Source organism: Aspergillus vadensis, assembly GCF_003184925.1.
Source record: "Aspergillus vadensis CBS 113365 unplaced genomic scaffold BO88scaffold_9, whole genome shotgun sequence".
NCBI classification, from domain to species: Eukaryota; Fungi; Ascomycota; class Eurotiomycetes; order Eurotiales; family Aspergillaceae; genus Aspergillus; species Aspergillus vadensis.
Window position 1 is genome coordinate 631318 of NW_020292047.1, and position 15396 is coordinate 646713.

The following is a 15396-nucleotide window of genomic DNA, read 5'->3' on the forward strand; positions in this document are numbered from 1 at the left end:
GAATCCCTGTAACCAGATGCTCAGCCGAAATCATCAACTATGTAGAACCAACTACTTTTGGTGGCAGGACAATTTACAAAAATAAAAACAGACATTACTATTTTCAGTTCTATATCCGGTCGGACTAATTGCATTCAAAAGATACTCCATCCTATGACATGGCTTCAACAGGATCATTCACATCAGCGCAAGAACATTTGGTCTCGCTTACAAGCGAATCTTCTGCGCTTTTTTTCAAGTGAACACGTCGATAGGGATGTTAGCACACCGACCACCTGTGCACTGGAGCTTAGCGGCGTCTCAGACTCTCTGTGAGCATATTGCTAGGTATTGATAGAGCCCCACTTTGGGATCAGCACAGTTAGAGTGCTATGTATATCAACTCAACAAGCAGAAAGATTTGTAATGTTTAGCACACGTTTGGCTTGGTATGTGGTGTTCTCTATGACGATATTGCCGTTCTTAGCACTATTCATTAGTTTGACGGATAAGTAGGGTGTCTTCGAGAGAAGCATTGTCTTTCGCTATAGCCGCGAATTGCTTCAATTGAAGCTAGTGAGAGCAGATGGAAAGGCTGCTGTGAGTGCCCATTTGGAAATGTTGAGAAAGACTGGAAGAATGGACATTAGTAAGACTAACAATGAGAGTTTAAAAGATCCGAGAACAGGTCAACTGCAGGCTTTACAAAGTGCATTGAACGCAAGACTGTCATGACCTACGCAACATGACAGAATTCTTCGGTCTCCTCTACACCGAGTCTGTTGGCGCATACCATTAGGCTTCTATATTGTTTGTGCATTAGTTCCATATACTGCCTCCTGCCCTACAGGACCCTGAACCCTCCACAAGCTTGAACTCTCACGAACACACTGCAGATCGTGCGGGGTCCGCAACGTCTTGTATGCTCGATTGGTGGAAATGTGTTCATCCCATCTGCAGGGTCTCTGCTTACCGTGCATAAAAGTGGGGAAGCAATAACCACGCATAGCAATATCGGGTTATTGCTAGAGTTGCTGCTGCTGGATCCTGATATTTAACGTATGAAATGTATTCGGCCCGCTTCTATTTCCTTTAGAACTTTAATTTCATCAGTGAGCTAAGTCTCAGGGTACAGGTTTGGCCAGGATGAGGCTTCCAGTGCTGCTGAAACTTGTGGTCACTTTAGCAATCTTATGACAGGCGTTGTCAGTATCTAACAGCTCAGGTGGTGCTGTGACATGGGACGAATATAGCTTGATAGTCAATGGGGAGAGAAAATTCATCAAGTATGTGTAAATCGCGCTGTCCCAGCCTTGGGCGTGACTAACTATGGGCTGTGTAATTCAGTCAGTAAACCTTCCATGAAACTTAACATGGGTTATCATTTTATCGTCATCGCTCCTTCCATCCGTTAACAGTCTTCCCGCCAAGAAACATTTCCAACAAAAGACAAACAGTCTCAATACAATCCTTTCAAACTAGTTATTCTGGTTGCATCCCTCCTCTGGCATGATCTTTCCCGCAAATCGAGCAAAAAGCGTCATAATAAACCTCAACTCTAGAAGATCCCAGCTCGGCAGTGGCAGTCTCTCCGGATCAGGAGTTGTCAGAGTGATCCAATCCCCAGATATCAAGTCCTTGAGTTCCTCCGATTCCAAGCCAACCAGTTTGACTGTGGTCCCCTTTCTGATGCGAGGCGGCTTGCTGAAAATACAGATTTTGTCGCTCCAGCAATAATCCTGCAAAGGTAACCAGAAGATTTGCACCTCAAGTTCCCTGTGACGCTCCCTATGTTTTGGATGAGGTCGGAGCACAAAGTCCCCCCACTCCCAATACTTTCGCAGTACAGGGCTCAAAGAGATATAATTCTGGATAGTCTCTACCGCCTCAGTATGTGGATGATTGGGAAACAATGGTAGCTTCCATCTCTGTCTTGTCTCAAATCTCCACCATCCGAGAAGGTCGAACCAACAAAAATGACAACCAAATCCTGGAAGTGGGTGGCTTGGACAGATATTGCAAAGCATAGAAGTTGAGTGAGATGTAATAACACATTTTTCGGCGTCTCTTTCTCGGACTTTAGCCATGATAGTGGAGCTCAAATCATCGTCGCTGTCTGATTCTATGGTGGTGTTCTTTTCATCCACTGAGCCGTCATAGATACTTGCCCAGGATAGCTCGGTGGTATTGGTCCACTCTTTCAGAAGGTGCATTATACTAAAAGTATCGCGATTCTTGTGTCCGTCAGCCGCGCACCATTCTATATATTCCTCAAAAAATTTCATCTCGCAGACCAGTAAAATAGCCCAGGTATAGCGTGGCACCTTCTCCTTCTCATCATTGCCAGGCTCCTGGAAGGCTTCTTTGAGAAGGGCAAGACGTTTACTCGTCCGGAAAGTGAGACTGCTTCTGTTTTCCTGGAACAACTCCATAGGGACGCTGATTGTTTAGATTGATAAAGAAATAAATCTGGTACGGCTTGTATGGTCAAGAACCAGGTCAGCGTTAAGCCAATTTTCGTGATTTTTGAGGAGCTCCAGTTCACCCACCTAGCAACGCACTGGGACAGGATAATGTCAAGACTTTTCGCGGTGTAGATGGAGGAGAGAATAACAGGCGAGGTTGGATGTTGAAAGATGCTGTAAGTAGACTTGACTTGTGAGCAGCAGCTATCGACTACCGACATATACAGAAGTCAGAAGAGTTACACGGAGCCAAAGCAGGATATTCACTATTTTTTGAACATTCACATTAGCCAGGTCTCTCAACACCTGTATTTTTTTCCAAGGGCAGTGACATTCACTCCCATGTCCACCCCACTATATATGTGGGATTGTATGACTTTGGGAGTCCGCGGGTATCTCCGGGTAGTACTAATGATGGACTTATGGTCTTGTTTGATGTTTTGCCTAGTAGGTCACTGATTACAGGCGTATATCCACTAGTATCTTCTTCATTTGTGGGAATAGCCACAGATCTTGCATGTCTTGGCATCGTCGTATAGTGTACGTTCATTCTCGTCGAAAATCTTGGGCTGTCCCCTTTTTATACTTTCTCTCTCTTCCAATAGCTCTCATTTTGAGTCAGTGTACGGCACTAACTCAAAAGTTCGTCTGGTAGATAATACCATATAGTATTCAACGACTATTAAAGACCGGCCAATTGGATATAGATTTGAAAATAAGACGAGGAACGCAATTTAACGTGTAATTCTTCAACCAGGAAGTAGGTTCACAGTCTCCCAATTACCGATTTTGCCTTCACGTAATTAAATTACTGACAATCAAAGGGTTGGTATCAAGAGCGTGGCGGCGCAGTGGGCACAACACGTTCCGAAAGCCGTGTTGCAGGCCACTATCGAGGCTGGTGCTGTAGCACCGAGTGTGGCTCCCCAGGTATAGCCTGCCGCTGAATAACAAGCCATCACAACAGCTGCGCAACCGGCCTGACAGATTCCGTAGCCCACTGGGCCAGCATGGGCATAGCTGGCAAGAACGAGGATGGTAGTAATAGCCAGATATAGTTTGTTCATGGTGTGGATGCTGTATGAAGATTGATTTAGGATGGTAGTGTCTGCGAGGACAAGATTGCAAGCCCAAGCAGTATATTTATCTTCTGGAAAGGGGCGCCAGAACTAAGTAAAGATGATGTAACTACTCAAATCGTGTGGTTCTACCAAACTACATTTACGAAAGCTACATCGTTCTTTGGGCGTCGCTTCGGCAGTAGACCCAGGTACCGCTTGTCTGTAGGCCCCAATTAGCTCTGGATCCCGCGCGTATAGAAGAAGGTTTATGAGATGCTAGTAGGTATATCTAGGATAGCACATTGTTTATAGTAGTATTAAAGAATAAGAAAACAGAAAAAGAGCCTTGAAGAAGATAATACCACGTTAATGAGATAGATCTGATGGAGGTGGAGAAATACGAGCTTCCCAGAATGTATCTATATCTCGGCAGAAAACCAGTCTCTGACCGCTCTAAACACCGCTCAAAGCGGCAGAACCTAGTCGACCTCGTTGAAAAAAGCCCGGATTTAAGCGGATTTAAGGCTTTACAGTCCGCGAACAAGTGCTTGGAAAATTGTAAACTTTTTGACCGCTTTGGGCGAGGTGGCAGAAAATAGTCGGCGCTACTCAATCCATAACTAGTAGTGTAACTCTGCTTTTGGAAGGCTTCATCCAGAACTTACATCGATGTGCTAAGACCGATAATTAATGTCGAATTTGATGCTCCTAGCTATTTTTCATCGGCTTTCTACAGTGTTTGAACGCGATAGCCTGCTTGAGGTGAAGTTCTCCTATGTGGATGATATTTTAGAATTTATATATTGCTCTAAATACACACTGGGCGCGGTGTGAGAATACTCTAACAATAAATCACTGATAATCGAAAAACAGTTGATATCACTGAAACTCTAGTACTCAAAACCATTTCCCTTGCGTAGCTCTAGAAAGTAAGGATTCAAGCTTCCTATGACTTTAACCTAGAAACAAGACCAAGGATGTATCGCTTCAAAGACACCGCAGGACAACGCCCACTTTGAAGACCGCCGTATCCCAAATCGCTCATTGACTGAGCGGGTGCATTCTGAAGGAATGGTATTTCAGTCTGCGTGGTACCCTTTTCGATATCTTCGAGAAAATCTTTCCTTTCCAATTCCGGCTGATGGACTGCAGCAGTGCGTGATGGTACAGCAGGTATTTGTGGATGTTCGCTCTGGGGTTTTCGAATACTCTGCTGAAACTCGAAGAAATCATCAGGATCATAGATTTGCTTCAGCTGCCGGAGTCTTTCGTAGTTGGTATCGTAATATGCATCCCACCAGCGAGTCAATGTATTGTCGATGAAGTTCACATACGCCGCTTTCCCTCCAATGGCATTTTTCGTTAGCTCGTCTCGGAGTCTTTGGACTTCTCGAATCATTTCCTTCTCCTTATCTTCATTATCCCAGCTTGCTTTCATGGAAAGTGCGTACTCCCCGGTGCGCCAGGGAAAGGCTGTTTCATATGGCTTCTTTTGGCTTGTTTGTTCCCCAATATGATCCCAAAGAACGTGACACCTCCCATTTTCGCTTTCCAGCACATGTCCTTTCTTTGATATCATCCAATCGGTGATGAGATTGACAACATGTTCTGTCATTCTACCCTTTTCAATGATAACAGAGGAGTGGTATTGATGGACTTGAGAATGGTTGGCAAACGCCTCACCTCCAACTTCCCAGTCATAGAATTTCATTTCCTTGAGTGTGTTCACATCTGGTTTACCGCGCAAAATCTTAGCCAACTCGCTGTCGCAATCATTCATTCCGCCGTTGTACATAATCGTAATCTCTCCCCAGAGCCTTTTCCCCTTGGTCTCGTGGTCTCTCCGGTATCGCCAAAGCGCGTCGCCGCACAGCGCTGGGGACAGGGGGGTTTGATCCCAGTTTTCAATGGTGTCAATGAACCTCTTCCTTGACTTCATGTCTTCGACTGACCATCCTAGTGTACCACAAGTCACCATTCCTTCGGGGTGATTGAGCGTATGGACCTTCAAGAAGAACCCGGTTGCGACGCCAAAATTACCGCCCCCTCCGCCACGAAGTGCCCAGAAGAGATCTGGATGATTCTCTGCGCTCACGATATCCAGTTCTCCATTCGCTTTGACGATCTCTATCGCTTCGATGCTGTCGATGCCCAGCCCGTACGAGCGGGAAAATGGGCTTATACCACCACCAAGTAAGAAACCACTCACGCCGACGGTTGGACACTGGCCACCCACGACGACAAGACGAGGATCTCTATCATGCAGCTCTTTGTATACGTCCCTCCACAGCGCACCACCAGATACGTAGATTATGTCATGATTAGGCTGGATGACTACTTTGTTCAACATACGCATATCAAGAACGATACCATTGTCGTTCAAACAGTGCGCAGCGTTCGAGTGTCCACCACTTCGGATGGTCAACTTCAATCCCTCTTGAACGCAGAATCGAACTGTTGCCACGACATCCCATGCCGTTACTGCATGCACAACAGCAGCAGGGCTTTTCAGACGGTAGCGGAGATTTCTAACCGAGACTGAGTATCTGTAGCCCTGTGACCTGGGAAACAGCACCGAGCCTCGGTGTAGCCTTGACAAAAGGGGCACGATTTTTCTCCGAGCTTCATCTGCTTCTCGTCGGGAAGCTTCGTCTTCAAGCAACGCAAGGTCCACTTGATGCTGAATTTCGGGGTCTTTCCATCGAGGATGGGTTCCGATCTCTGCCATATTGATTGCCCTTCTGTACGCGTCTCGGGCTGCAGATTTCGAATGGGAAAGTGGAGGTCACAAATTCTTCGAAATGCGACTAGAAGTAACGTCCTGAGACTTGTAATCGTCGATGAGTTTGATGTTTCTCTCTTAAGAGTGAGTAGGAAAGATGGGAGACCATTTTTAAAGAACAAACAAAGACCAACGAGTACACCCCCTTTATATATCTTTTAGCTGTTTCCGTGGACAGCGGGGAGGATAGGGTGATAATGTTCGATCCCTCATGGAATAAGTGGCCCTTGCTAATTCACATAGACTCAATGAGGAAAGGTAAATGACGAAACCAGTGGCTCATGCGTTGTCATGAGATTTGACTTCTTCTCAACGGCTCCTCATCTTCCCACTCTACATGGTGTGCTGTTAAGAGATATGGCTACGTGTAAAGCGTTCATGTCTTCTCTACTGCGTGTTTTCCTCGAGCGGCCTCTGCTCGCCCGCTTCCTAGGACGTTCTATAGGGTTTGTATCGGTAAGTTGTCTGTAAGACTCCCGAGTTATCTTGGTAATAGGTTGCCATACCCAGTTAGAGTCTTCAAGCATTTGTACCGAATATGGTAGGTTAACTCCAGCGTTGCGTGCAGGATGGTGTTAAGAGCTATATTCGGGATCTTGATTTTTCAATATACTGCCATTGAAGCAAAGGAGGAGTATGATGTAAACGCTGCAAAGCCCACTATCGTGCTAGATGAGGTAGTTCAGGGCGGCCTGTGAGGTGTCTCGTGCAAAACTCGACTCTGGCCTATCAGTCGCAATTTTAGCACATCCAGCTAGCGACGAGATGGGCATTAACTTTCCACCTGGCCGTAGAGGGGTACATATGGCCCGATCAAGCAGTAGCGCTGCTATACCGTCGACGATGAAATGCTTCATCATAACCCCGTTTTGGTATCTTGCAGGAGAAGTCTTCGCAATTGGTAGCCCGGCATTGAAGGGAATCACAGGGCAAATTTCATACTTGCTTTGAGCTATTCAAGAGCCACTGAGGCAGCGTTATCTCTATCCGATCAACTGTGACGAAGATCGAGAGGGACTGAAGCTTCACGCTCGCTGCTCCACCGCCACGAACCGCAGCGAACACGACCCTATTGGCCCGGGAGAGTACTTCCTCTACCAATGCTCTCTCGATAGCTGCTTGTAGATCTCTAGTGCCTTAAGTATATCTGGGTTTACGTCATAGTGTTCTATAACATGCCAATCGAGTACACAAGAGGATAATGCGAGTGATGAAATGCTCACCAGTATTTGCGGCGTTGACAAGACAGGACAACTTGCCCCTCGGTGTAGTCATTGCCGACTCTGATGAAAGGCGTCCTAGGAGAATTATTCGGGAAGCACATGATTCCCATGCAGTTGGCATCGCGCAGATGCTTTCCTCCTTTACCAGCCCACCATCTCACCGTGGCTGTCAGTGATTCACGGACTGGTATATGCAATCTAGAAGCCTTCCTCTTGTATATCGCCGCACAAGAATCGCTTTCTGAGTGTAATACCTCGCGGCCTGGGTACTGCAAGCGGGGAACTTGTATTGTGGGCTCTCGCATACGCCAGGCTTGCATGATTCATTCGGGCAAAAAGTTAATCTAAAGGCCACACTGCCGACTCCACGTGTTTGTGTGCATAGTTTTACTTGGCTTCAAATTCTGCAGGCAGCGCCCATTCGTCGCAGAACCTTCCTGTTTAGGAAGGTTCTGCAGGATCAAGAACTCTTTTTTTTTGTTCATCTAGTTTCCCATCTTGGACTGAGCAAGGTTCACGTGGTGGCCGACGAGGTCGGTCTTCTCTCAGACAATACTGAGTTTATTTGGCCAGGTGATTTTGAAGCTACAATGGCGTTTTCATAGCGATGTTCTCGGATTCGCTGCTGGCGAAGGCAACGTTACAGGATCTTGAGTTTATTCCGTTGCATGGGTCCGCGAGAGACTCTATACTGATCGCCATTGATGAAGGAAGAAAGAAGCAAAAAAAGGTCTTTGTTCAAAGATTAAGCTGGAAAGCAACCAGGAAGCTACCTACCCCTGTACAACAGGAGCCTAGTGAATTTAAAAGAGTGGTTGCAATAATGATATCCGCCTACGGAAAATGATGATTTAGTTGCCTACGCCCTAGTAGGGTGCAGCTTTATCTTCTCTATTAGGATCAAACTTACTGGGGTTATAATTATGATCATCCCTAATCTTTTGCCTATCAGTCATCGTTATATAATCCCCCGGGCAAATTGGCTGACCTGAGCCACAATGCCTATAATAATGCTTAAGGTAATGACCGCTTCTCCTCGAAGTGTGAGGGGATGGACATACCTCTTGTTCTATTTGACACATATATTGATAAGATGTACCTCTCATCTATACTGGCATTAGAATAGTTTGGGAAGAATATAGTCGATGATGCTCTATATCCCTCCAGCAGATGGCGAATGTCAGCCGCGAAGCTGTTAAACGCCCGGGTTTCTGCAATTTGTGCTCGACTCTAGACAAATCATGATTCACTCTTATCCAACCTCAAATAGCCGCCCTGCGTCGCCAGCCAACAAAAGCATCCCTGTCCGGTGAGTTGGTTTGGTCGGTCTGATATTGATCCGACTCGCAGCCTTGTGTTACCCCGCTCCGAAGTATCAGTCCACAGCTGCATCTTTCAACTTCCAGGTGGTTGCCATCCCGCGCTGTGTCAGAATACAAGACCGCCTCATATCGACAAGATGAGGCTATTCAGTGCGCTTTTTGTGCTGCTGGCTGTTGGCGTATATAGTGCCGACCTTGGAGGTAAGTGCTCCCGACATATGTCCACATCTCGGTCACTAAAATGAGGACGTACTGCACAAGCGCTCTCAGCCGCCGCCCTCGATCATAACGAACATGATCAATTTCTAACTCCTCAAAACAACTTTAATGGCTGGGTGAATCCTGAAGATCTCAGGCCCATGCCACAATGCATAGCGCAGCAAGATCAGTCGACCTGGCTCGATACTATGACGAAATGTACTGCCAAACGATGCACTTCCCATTTTGGCCTCTTTTGCACCCATAACCAATGGTTGACTCAGCTCGGCTGTCTCAGCGTTGCATTTTCCTCAGATGTCATCGAGAGGTATCTCCCATACTGTGGTAGATCAACACTCGCCAAGGCGCAATTGTTTTCATGGATTCATGATATTACGGGCAGGGAGTGGCTTGTCGAGGTCGGCGACACGAATGAGCTCCAGGCTCTTTCCCCAGCCTCACTAGCCGAGGGGTACACGACTGTGGACGTTATCAACACGGCGCCGAAATGCCTCACCAGCTCGGCATGTGCTCTCTCAAAGGAGCCTTTCCAACACGTCATAGCCTCCTGTGGCTTTACAGGCGCGAGTCAACACACCGGAAATGCTGCCCGTCCTTGGGAGTATAACGAACATGTGCGGTCCATGATCGCTCTCGATTCGGAGACAGTTGGCTATGACCTTACTGGGCATCATATAACTGATGACTACTATTTTGACAAGGGCTGTTTCTGCAGCGCCTTCACAGTAGATCTCGAAGAGGAGCCTTGTTCAAATTCAGAACGATTGGACTGGACGAAACAGCGCCTGTGGCTCAATGCAACCTGTGGATCAAAGTCCTTACCCGATAACTGGACGGATGCACTTATGACCACACAATTCGCGTTTATTGCGCTCGAGGACTGGAGCTGGCCCAAGTGTGTCGTGGATATGCCAAAGAAAGTTACTGATCTCAAAGATCAGTGTGCAGCTGATGCGTGTGAGCTCGATTCTAGCGGATACTGCCAAGTCACGCGTGCAGTTGACAGAGAATGCTTTTGTCACAATATCAGTTATGATTCCTGTGAGGGTTCGTGCCAGATATTCGAAACCCGAATAGAGTATATCGAGTGGCTTCAAAATCTTTGTGGTAATATCCAGGACTGGAACGGTCTGCCGGATAACTGGCGTCAGCTATCTGCACCCACCCTGGTCGAGATGGTTCCATGGCAATGGGCTCTCAAGCCTTCCATGGCACCGGATAGTCAGCCTGGAGACATCAAAGCAACAGAAGCATGTCCCCCAACTCAGTGGAAATTTGAAAGTTTTGCTATTGTGAACATAGCTACTTTCTGCGCATTGCTCCTCAGTCATAAAAAAAACATGCGTCGAAGCAAACACATTCACTCAGAACACTCACCACAGCCGTTGGGCTGGGCTTTCAAGGGCATTATTCTCGCCACTGTCCAGATCTTTGCCCACTTTTCCAGTTCCATACTGGTCCAGAACGTTCGCGGATATGAAGAAGTTTCCATATTCCAACTGATGCTTCTCTGGTGTTCAATGCCTCGTCTTTCTTGGCTAGCGATGTTGTTACTTGGTCTACAACAATTCGGGCCAAATAACCTTTCCGCAGCTGCGTCTCTGTTATTTGCGGAAATACTCCTTCAATCCTTATCCGCATATTACTTACTCATAACAGTCTATTATGGCTATGAACACAACTTCTATCTCGGCACTGTAGATATATGGGCACCTGCAAAGGTCATGTACGCCGGAGCACTAATGTGGCTATTCATCGTTATGATGGCATTCGCTGTAACAATTGGGGCGATGCGCAAGATGGAAAAGTCCCATAGATCCGTGTTCACGTCACTAGATATCTCCGAAGGAATGCCGCCCATAATCGAATATTACAACTTCTTAACGGGAAGGATATCCTATCCAGCGACTAGAAGGCCAAGGGCCCCGGAAGAAGCACCATTGATGTGGGGCCAAAACGATCGCACAACTTATGATCCTCTCCTCGTCAAGGCTCGCCACACTTCGCTACCCCAAAGGCCAGGTCTTGCGGAATTGTATGCGGCTACTACCAGTTTCTTACTTCTTCTTTGGATTGCACAATTGCTCTTCTGGGGTGGATTTATCGGTCTGAGTTCTGATGAGTACGTATTTCTTGCATGAGCATTGTCAATTGTGGTCCATATCGGCTAACAAGCTATGCTTAGGTTCTGCCCCCCAATACTTGGGGTCCTCACAGCTGTGTGGATGACTTCCTCGCTGGTGGGCACTATTATTGTTTTTTATTAGGTTTCCTTATTTGGATGAAATCTATGTGCCTTTCTCTCTTTCGCTACAAGTAGCCTATATATAAGACACGAGATTGTTCAAACTAAATTTTTCCAGCTTACCCTACATCTGCGTGATAAGAGACCCTCCGGGTCAAGTGAAGGGCTTCCCAATTCTGATAGAACGGTGTCAAACGCTGCTTCTGTGTTAACGACCTACCAGATGTCGAACCATTGACTTTGTTCCTCCCACTCGTTTCGATTTATGATTTTGTCCATGTACACCCTCTGTAGATTTCATCAGTAAAGACCTCCTACATTGGGATGCGGGACTCACCTTCATAAGCCTGCGAGAATATGCATCTCCAATAATCTTCCAATGAGAGCCTTCCTGTCTCATTACAAAGCATCTAGGGCTTCCGGAAAGGATGCAGAGATAGTCACCAGCCTGGGTGTTAGGCACGCCCATTCCAATCAATCCATTGGCTGTTGTGAAAAATCGGCGGTTTAATGAGCGGCCCATGTTATTCAGGTAACTTGGAGATAGTTGCTCCCTGCCACTTTCTGACGCTGATTTGCACCAATCAACAAACTCCTGGTACTCTGAGGCGAGGGTCTCGTCAGCGTCAAGGTCGAGGCAAAGTCCATTTATACCGCAGATAAATGTCAACTTCAGGTCATCTTGGGCTACCGAGTTACCGTGCTTGTGACACAGCTTGTTGGTCTGCTTCACACACCGCAGAATGAGAGGTGCCAGCCTTTTGCCGATCCCGAGAGTCTCTGACGAGAATACTTCACAGGTATAGGTTACATGGGTGACAATCAGTCCTTTAACGCTCAGCACAAATGGGTCGCTCAATGACCTCGTCTGGAATGACCAGTCCGACTTCTCAAATACCTGAGTGTTCAGGCAGGACCCATAAGCACTATCAGTGCTCGCATGCAACTTCAAGACCCACGAGGGCCACCTCTGAGATTCTACAGTCCCTCTCGATAGACACAGCATCTTTCGAAAATTTTCACTTAGTCGCATCAATGCTCTTCTCTTGGTGGGCTTCTCAACCCACCATGCGAGGAAGTGCAGTACTTGGAGACCCCCATCCTCCTCGAACGCAAGCCGGAGCGCATGCGCATATACCGCAACGTGCGGGATCGTATAATCCGGTACAATGCGATTGGCAAAATGGGGACTTGATAGGCCAAGTATGCTATAGACTCGATCTCGCGGGTCTTTGCAACGCTTCGAGCGCATTCGCCGGACCAGTCCGCTCAGGGGCGCGCCGATGGGACGATGCATAGAGGAGGCATTTTCGATGCCCTCGATCCAAGCACCTTCATAGTACTTTTGATAACACCGGTGCACCATCCAGTTCGCAGCCTGTATAAGTATTTCTGCAGCGATCGTGTGCTGGTCGATGTAACAAGTGGCCATTCTGGCCAATCCGACCTCCTGCACCACCCACAGTCGGGTGAACCAGGGGAACGAGTATAGAGCCTGCAGCGCCTTCCAGTCACAATCAGCTGGCAAAGGCGCATCTGCGTATCTGTAAGATGATCGGTCGGGACCATATAGATGCAAATCATAGTCCTCCAAGTTATTGGTCTCCTCTAGGCAATGATCATATACGCGATGGGCCGAGGCAATGGCGCTGATGGTGACGTCCGAATCCAGGTGACCCAGCCAAACCCGCACTTCGCGCGCATGCGAATAAATATCTTTCATGATGGCAACCTGGTGACCTTTTTCGGCCGCGTCCTGCTGGTTAATGCAGATTGCATCAATCCAAAAATGTTCATCCGTTCCAACTTGTGCTAAATTGTGCAAAGTGGAAGCAGCGCTCTTTGGCACTTTCGCCTCTCTGCCGTCAACCTTGACAATCTCTTCATCCGTACTCGTGCCCCAGAAATATGATATCGCAGCATACGGCTTAGGTACTTGTGCATCCAATGACGTATGCTCTAGTAAACACTCCAGAGGGCCATTCCCACCATCGCTGCCCGGTCTGGCATTAACACGCAAGAGGCGAATTTCACGGTGCGTTTTGGACAGCTGGCGATAGACGATTGTTTGTGCCATGGTTGCACAGTCGTATTGGTGGCAAGCAGGTATATATCAGAAGATATTTTGTTCTTGATTCGTCTCAATTATTTAGTAAGAGGAGCTGAGTTTTAGTCTTACTGACATTGAAAAGGGTGCCCCGCGCGGAATCCAGGGTTATATAGAAGGATACCCGAGATGAAGCAAACGGGACGACTCAGCTACAATTCAGAAAGGAAAGAGCAAGGCGCTAAATACCACGACCATTTGACATGACTGGGGATGAATACGAGGGGCTGCTGTTCAGCTCGCTGCAGGGGTTCCATTCCTCCTTTCTACTAGTGTTCGGGGACCTGGTAACATCATTGATTGGTTTACAATGGAGCTTAGGGATACGGATGCCGTGCAGTCCACGAGAGCGGAGTGTGTACGTGGAATCTGAACCACTCATCCCCCCTCCCTATTGGGCTTCAAACGCGACAATCACTGCTGCAGACCAATTGGAAGATGACACAGCATACATACGTAAGAAGATCAAGGTGATCTTCCAGCAGCCTTGCGCAAGCATCTTGGTACGCCCCGTCCCGTGGCGGGGATATGGGCATGCGTCGCTTGACTAGTATCGCAGATCCCATTTATTCCCTTCTGTCTGTTCATTGGCTATATGTTGTGGCCACTCGCCGATAGTATTCTCAGGTGGTGAAGTGTACTGTAGTTTCTTTTGTTATCGTTCACGAATCAGAATTTTTCGACCCAACAGGTTTCAGCTTTTCTTTCAAATGGCGGGCTAACATATCCTACTTGCCAGATAGAATCCTGTGTATAATGATCAAAAGGTAGCATATGTCCAAAGTCCAGTGTTTCTGCTAGTATAGCAAAGAATGACAGTTTCTACCTTGGGAAACATTCACACTGCAATGTCATACTCCCGCGCTCTCTGGCGACTATCACCACTGAGCACACCGAACTGGTAAAGCTAATCTATGCTTACTCGAGTTTCACATTGACGAGGCCTCATAGAGTAACTCGCAGAAAGCTAATTGTTCAAGGTTGCTGGGGTGCTGATACTTGAACAACCTGAAACACGTGCCGAATCCAAAATGACCGAATATAGAAGGATGACAACCAGCTTCGAACGGTACCAAGAGGGCTCTGAAATGTAACAAGGGAGCTTCTAGCACAGGAGCTGCTGTTTCTATGGTGAATACCAGCAGGGCAGATCCAGTGAAGGGAAATAGCGCTAAGGATCGGAATTTTGGTATTCCCGGAGCCATGTTCAATAAAATTTTGTATTTGGGGGAAGACCTTGTTTTTGGTCCTCTTGCTAGAAAGGACGTTAGAACCTGAGGGCTTGGGATGTTTCGGAATGGCACAAACCAAGACGTTTCCGAAGCTGGCAACAAGCTCATCTTCGTATTTACTGTACTTTTCTTCCTCAGGCCCCGTACTGTTGAAGGTCGTTGAAACGTCAAAGTCAACCCATACCAGCCTCTTTTTGCTTCCTCCCTCTGATAGAAGAATATTTTTGGGGTATATATCCCTATGGTGAACATGGGCATTGTGTATTTCTTTCATGCCTTCAATTGCTGTGTTATAAAGGGCCTTTGAATAATTAACACAGTTCAGGCTTTCAGCTGCTGGAAGATACTCGAGGAGAATTGCACTAGGATGCAATTTATCATGAGTGAAATGCCGTAGGGCTGGCTGAAATGTAGATGGATCAAGCCGATCGATATAACCATAGAAATATGGAACAAATCCGCGGTCACACACGCCATGACGGAGCAGGTTCATGTAGGCTTGTAGCTCACAGCGGTATCTAATCAAGTCTCGCCCCCGCTCCGTGAACCCGGGATCCCCATTATCATGATACTGAGTTATTAGTGGCAGTAAGATAGAGGAAGCAATCCCTACTTACAACTTTCAGGGCGTATGTCACATTGTCAAGTGTTATCTCAAAAATTGAGGAAGCTGGAGAGCTTGAAAGCTCTCTTACGAACTGTATGCTCGAGTTCTCGGGATTCAATCGACAATTGTTCACTAATCGCATGTTGGTTGTATG

The 15396-nt window shown here is 47.0% G+C and overlaps 6 protein-coding genes across 6 annotated transcripts; 1 reads left to right on the top strand and 5 right to left on the bottom strand.

The window, feature by feature from the left end:
- Nucleotides 1-1457: 1457 nt before the first annotated feature.
- Nucleotides 1458-2412, bottom strand: BO88DRAFT_481465 (uncharacterized protein; the record flags this gene model as incomplete). The annotated part of the gene is made up of 1 exon (XM_025712187.1): nt 1458-2412. A coding segment is annotated over one exon (955 nt), but the record flags the coding sequence as incomplete, so codon positions are not given.
- Nucleotides 2413-3207: 795 nt separating this feature from the next.
- On the bottom strand, nt 3208-3523 carry BO88DRAFT_404318 (uncharacterized protein). Its single transcript, XM_025706578.1, has one exon. The coding sequence runs from the start codon at nt 3509-3511 to the stop codon at nt 3263-3265; it is 249 nt and encodes an 82-aa protein (XP_025563775.1). The 5' UTR covers nt 3512-3523; the 3' UTR covers nt 3208-3262.
- Nucleotides 3524-4451: 928 nt separating this feature from the next.
- Nucleotides 4452-6233, bottom strand: BO88DRAFT_481467 (FAD-binding oxidoreductase; the record flags this gene model as incomplete). Its single annotated transcript, XM_025712188.1, has 1 exon — nt 4452-6233. The coding sequence occupies one exon, from the start codon at nt 6231-6233 to the stop codon at nt 4452-4454; it is 1782 nt and encodes a 593-aa protein (XP_025563776.1).
- Nucleotides 6234-8969: 2736 nt separating this feature from the next.
- On the top strand, nt 8970-11369 carry BO88DRAFT_387077 (uncharacterized protein; the record flags this gene model as incomplete). The annotated part of the gene is made up of 3 exons (XM_025704809.1): nt 8970-9033; nt 9079-11173; nt 11237-11369. 3 exons carry the CDS (start codon nt 8970-8972, stop codon nt 11316-11318), a joined length of 2241 nt encoding a protein of 746 aa, XP_025563777.1. The 3' UTR covers nt 11319-11369.
- Nucleotides 11370-11419: 50 nt separating this feature from the next.
- BO88DRAFT_434858 (HET-domain-containing protein) lies at nt 11420-13400 on the bottom strand. The gene is made up of 2 exons (XM_025709503.1): nt 11634-13400; nt 11420-11584 (listed from the first exon to the last, which is right to left on the bottom strand). The coding sequence occupies exons 1-2, from the start codon at nt 13371-13373 to the stop codon at nt 11513-11515; spliced, it is 1812 nt and encodes a 603-aa protein (XP_025563778.1). The 5' UTR covers nt 13374-13400; the 3' UTR covers nt 11420-11512.
- Nucleotides 13401-14548: 1148 nt separating this feature from the next.
- Nucleotides 14549-15384, bottom strand: BO88DRAFT_443335 (uncharacterized protein; the record flags this gene model as incomplete). The annotated part of the gene is made up of 3 exons (XM_025710010.1): nt 14549-14658; nt 14712-15206; nt 15253-15384. The coding sequence occupies 3 exons, from the start codon at nt 15382-15384 to the stop codon at nt 14611-14613; spliced, it is 675 nt and encodes a 224-aa protein (XP_025563779.1). The 3' UTR covers nt 14549-14610.
- Between the last annotated feature and the right edge of the window lie 12 nt (nt 15385-15396).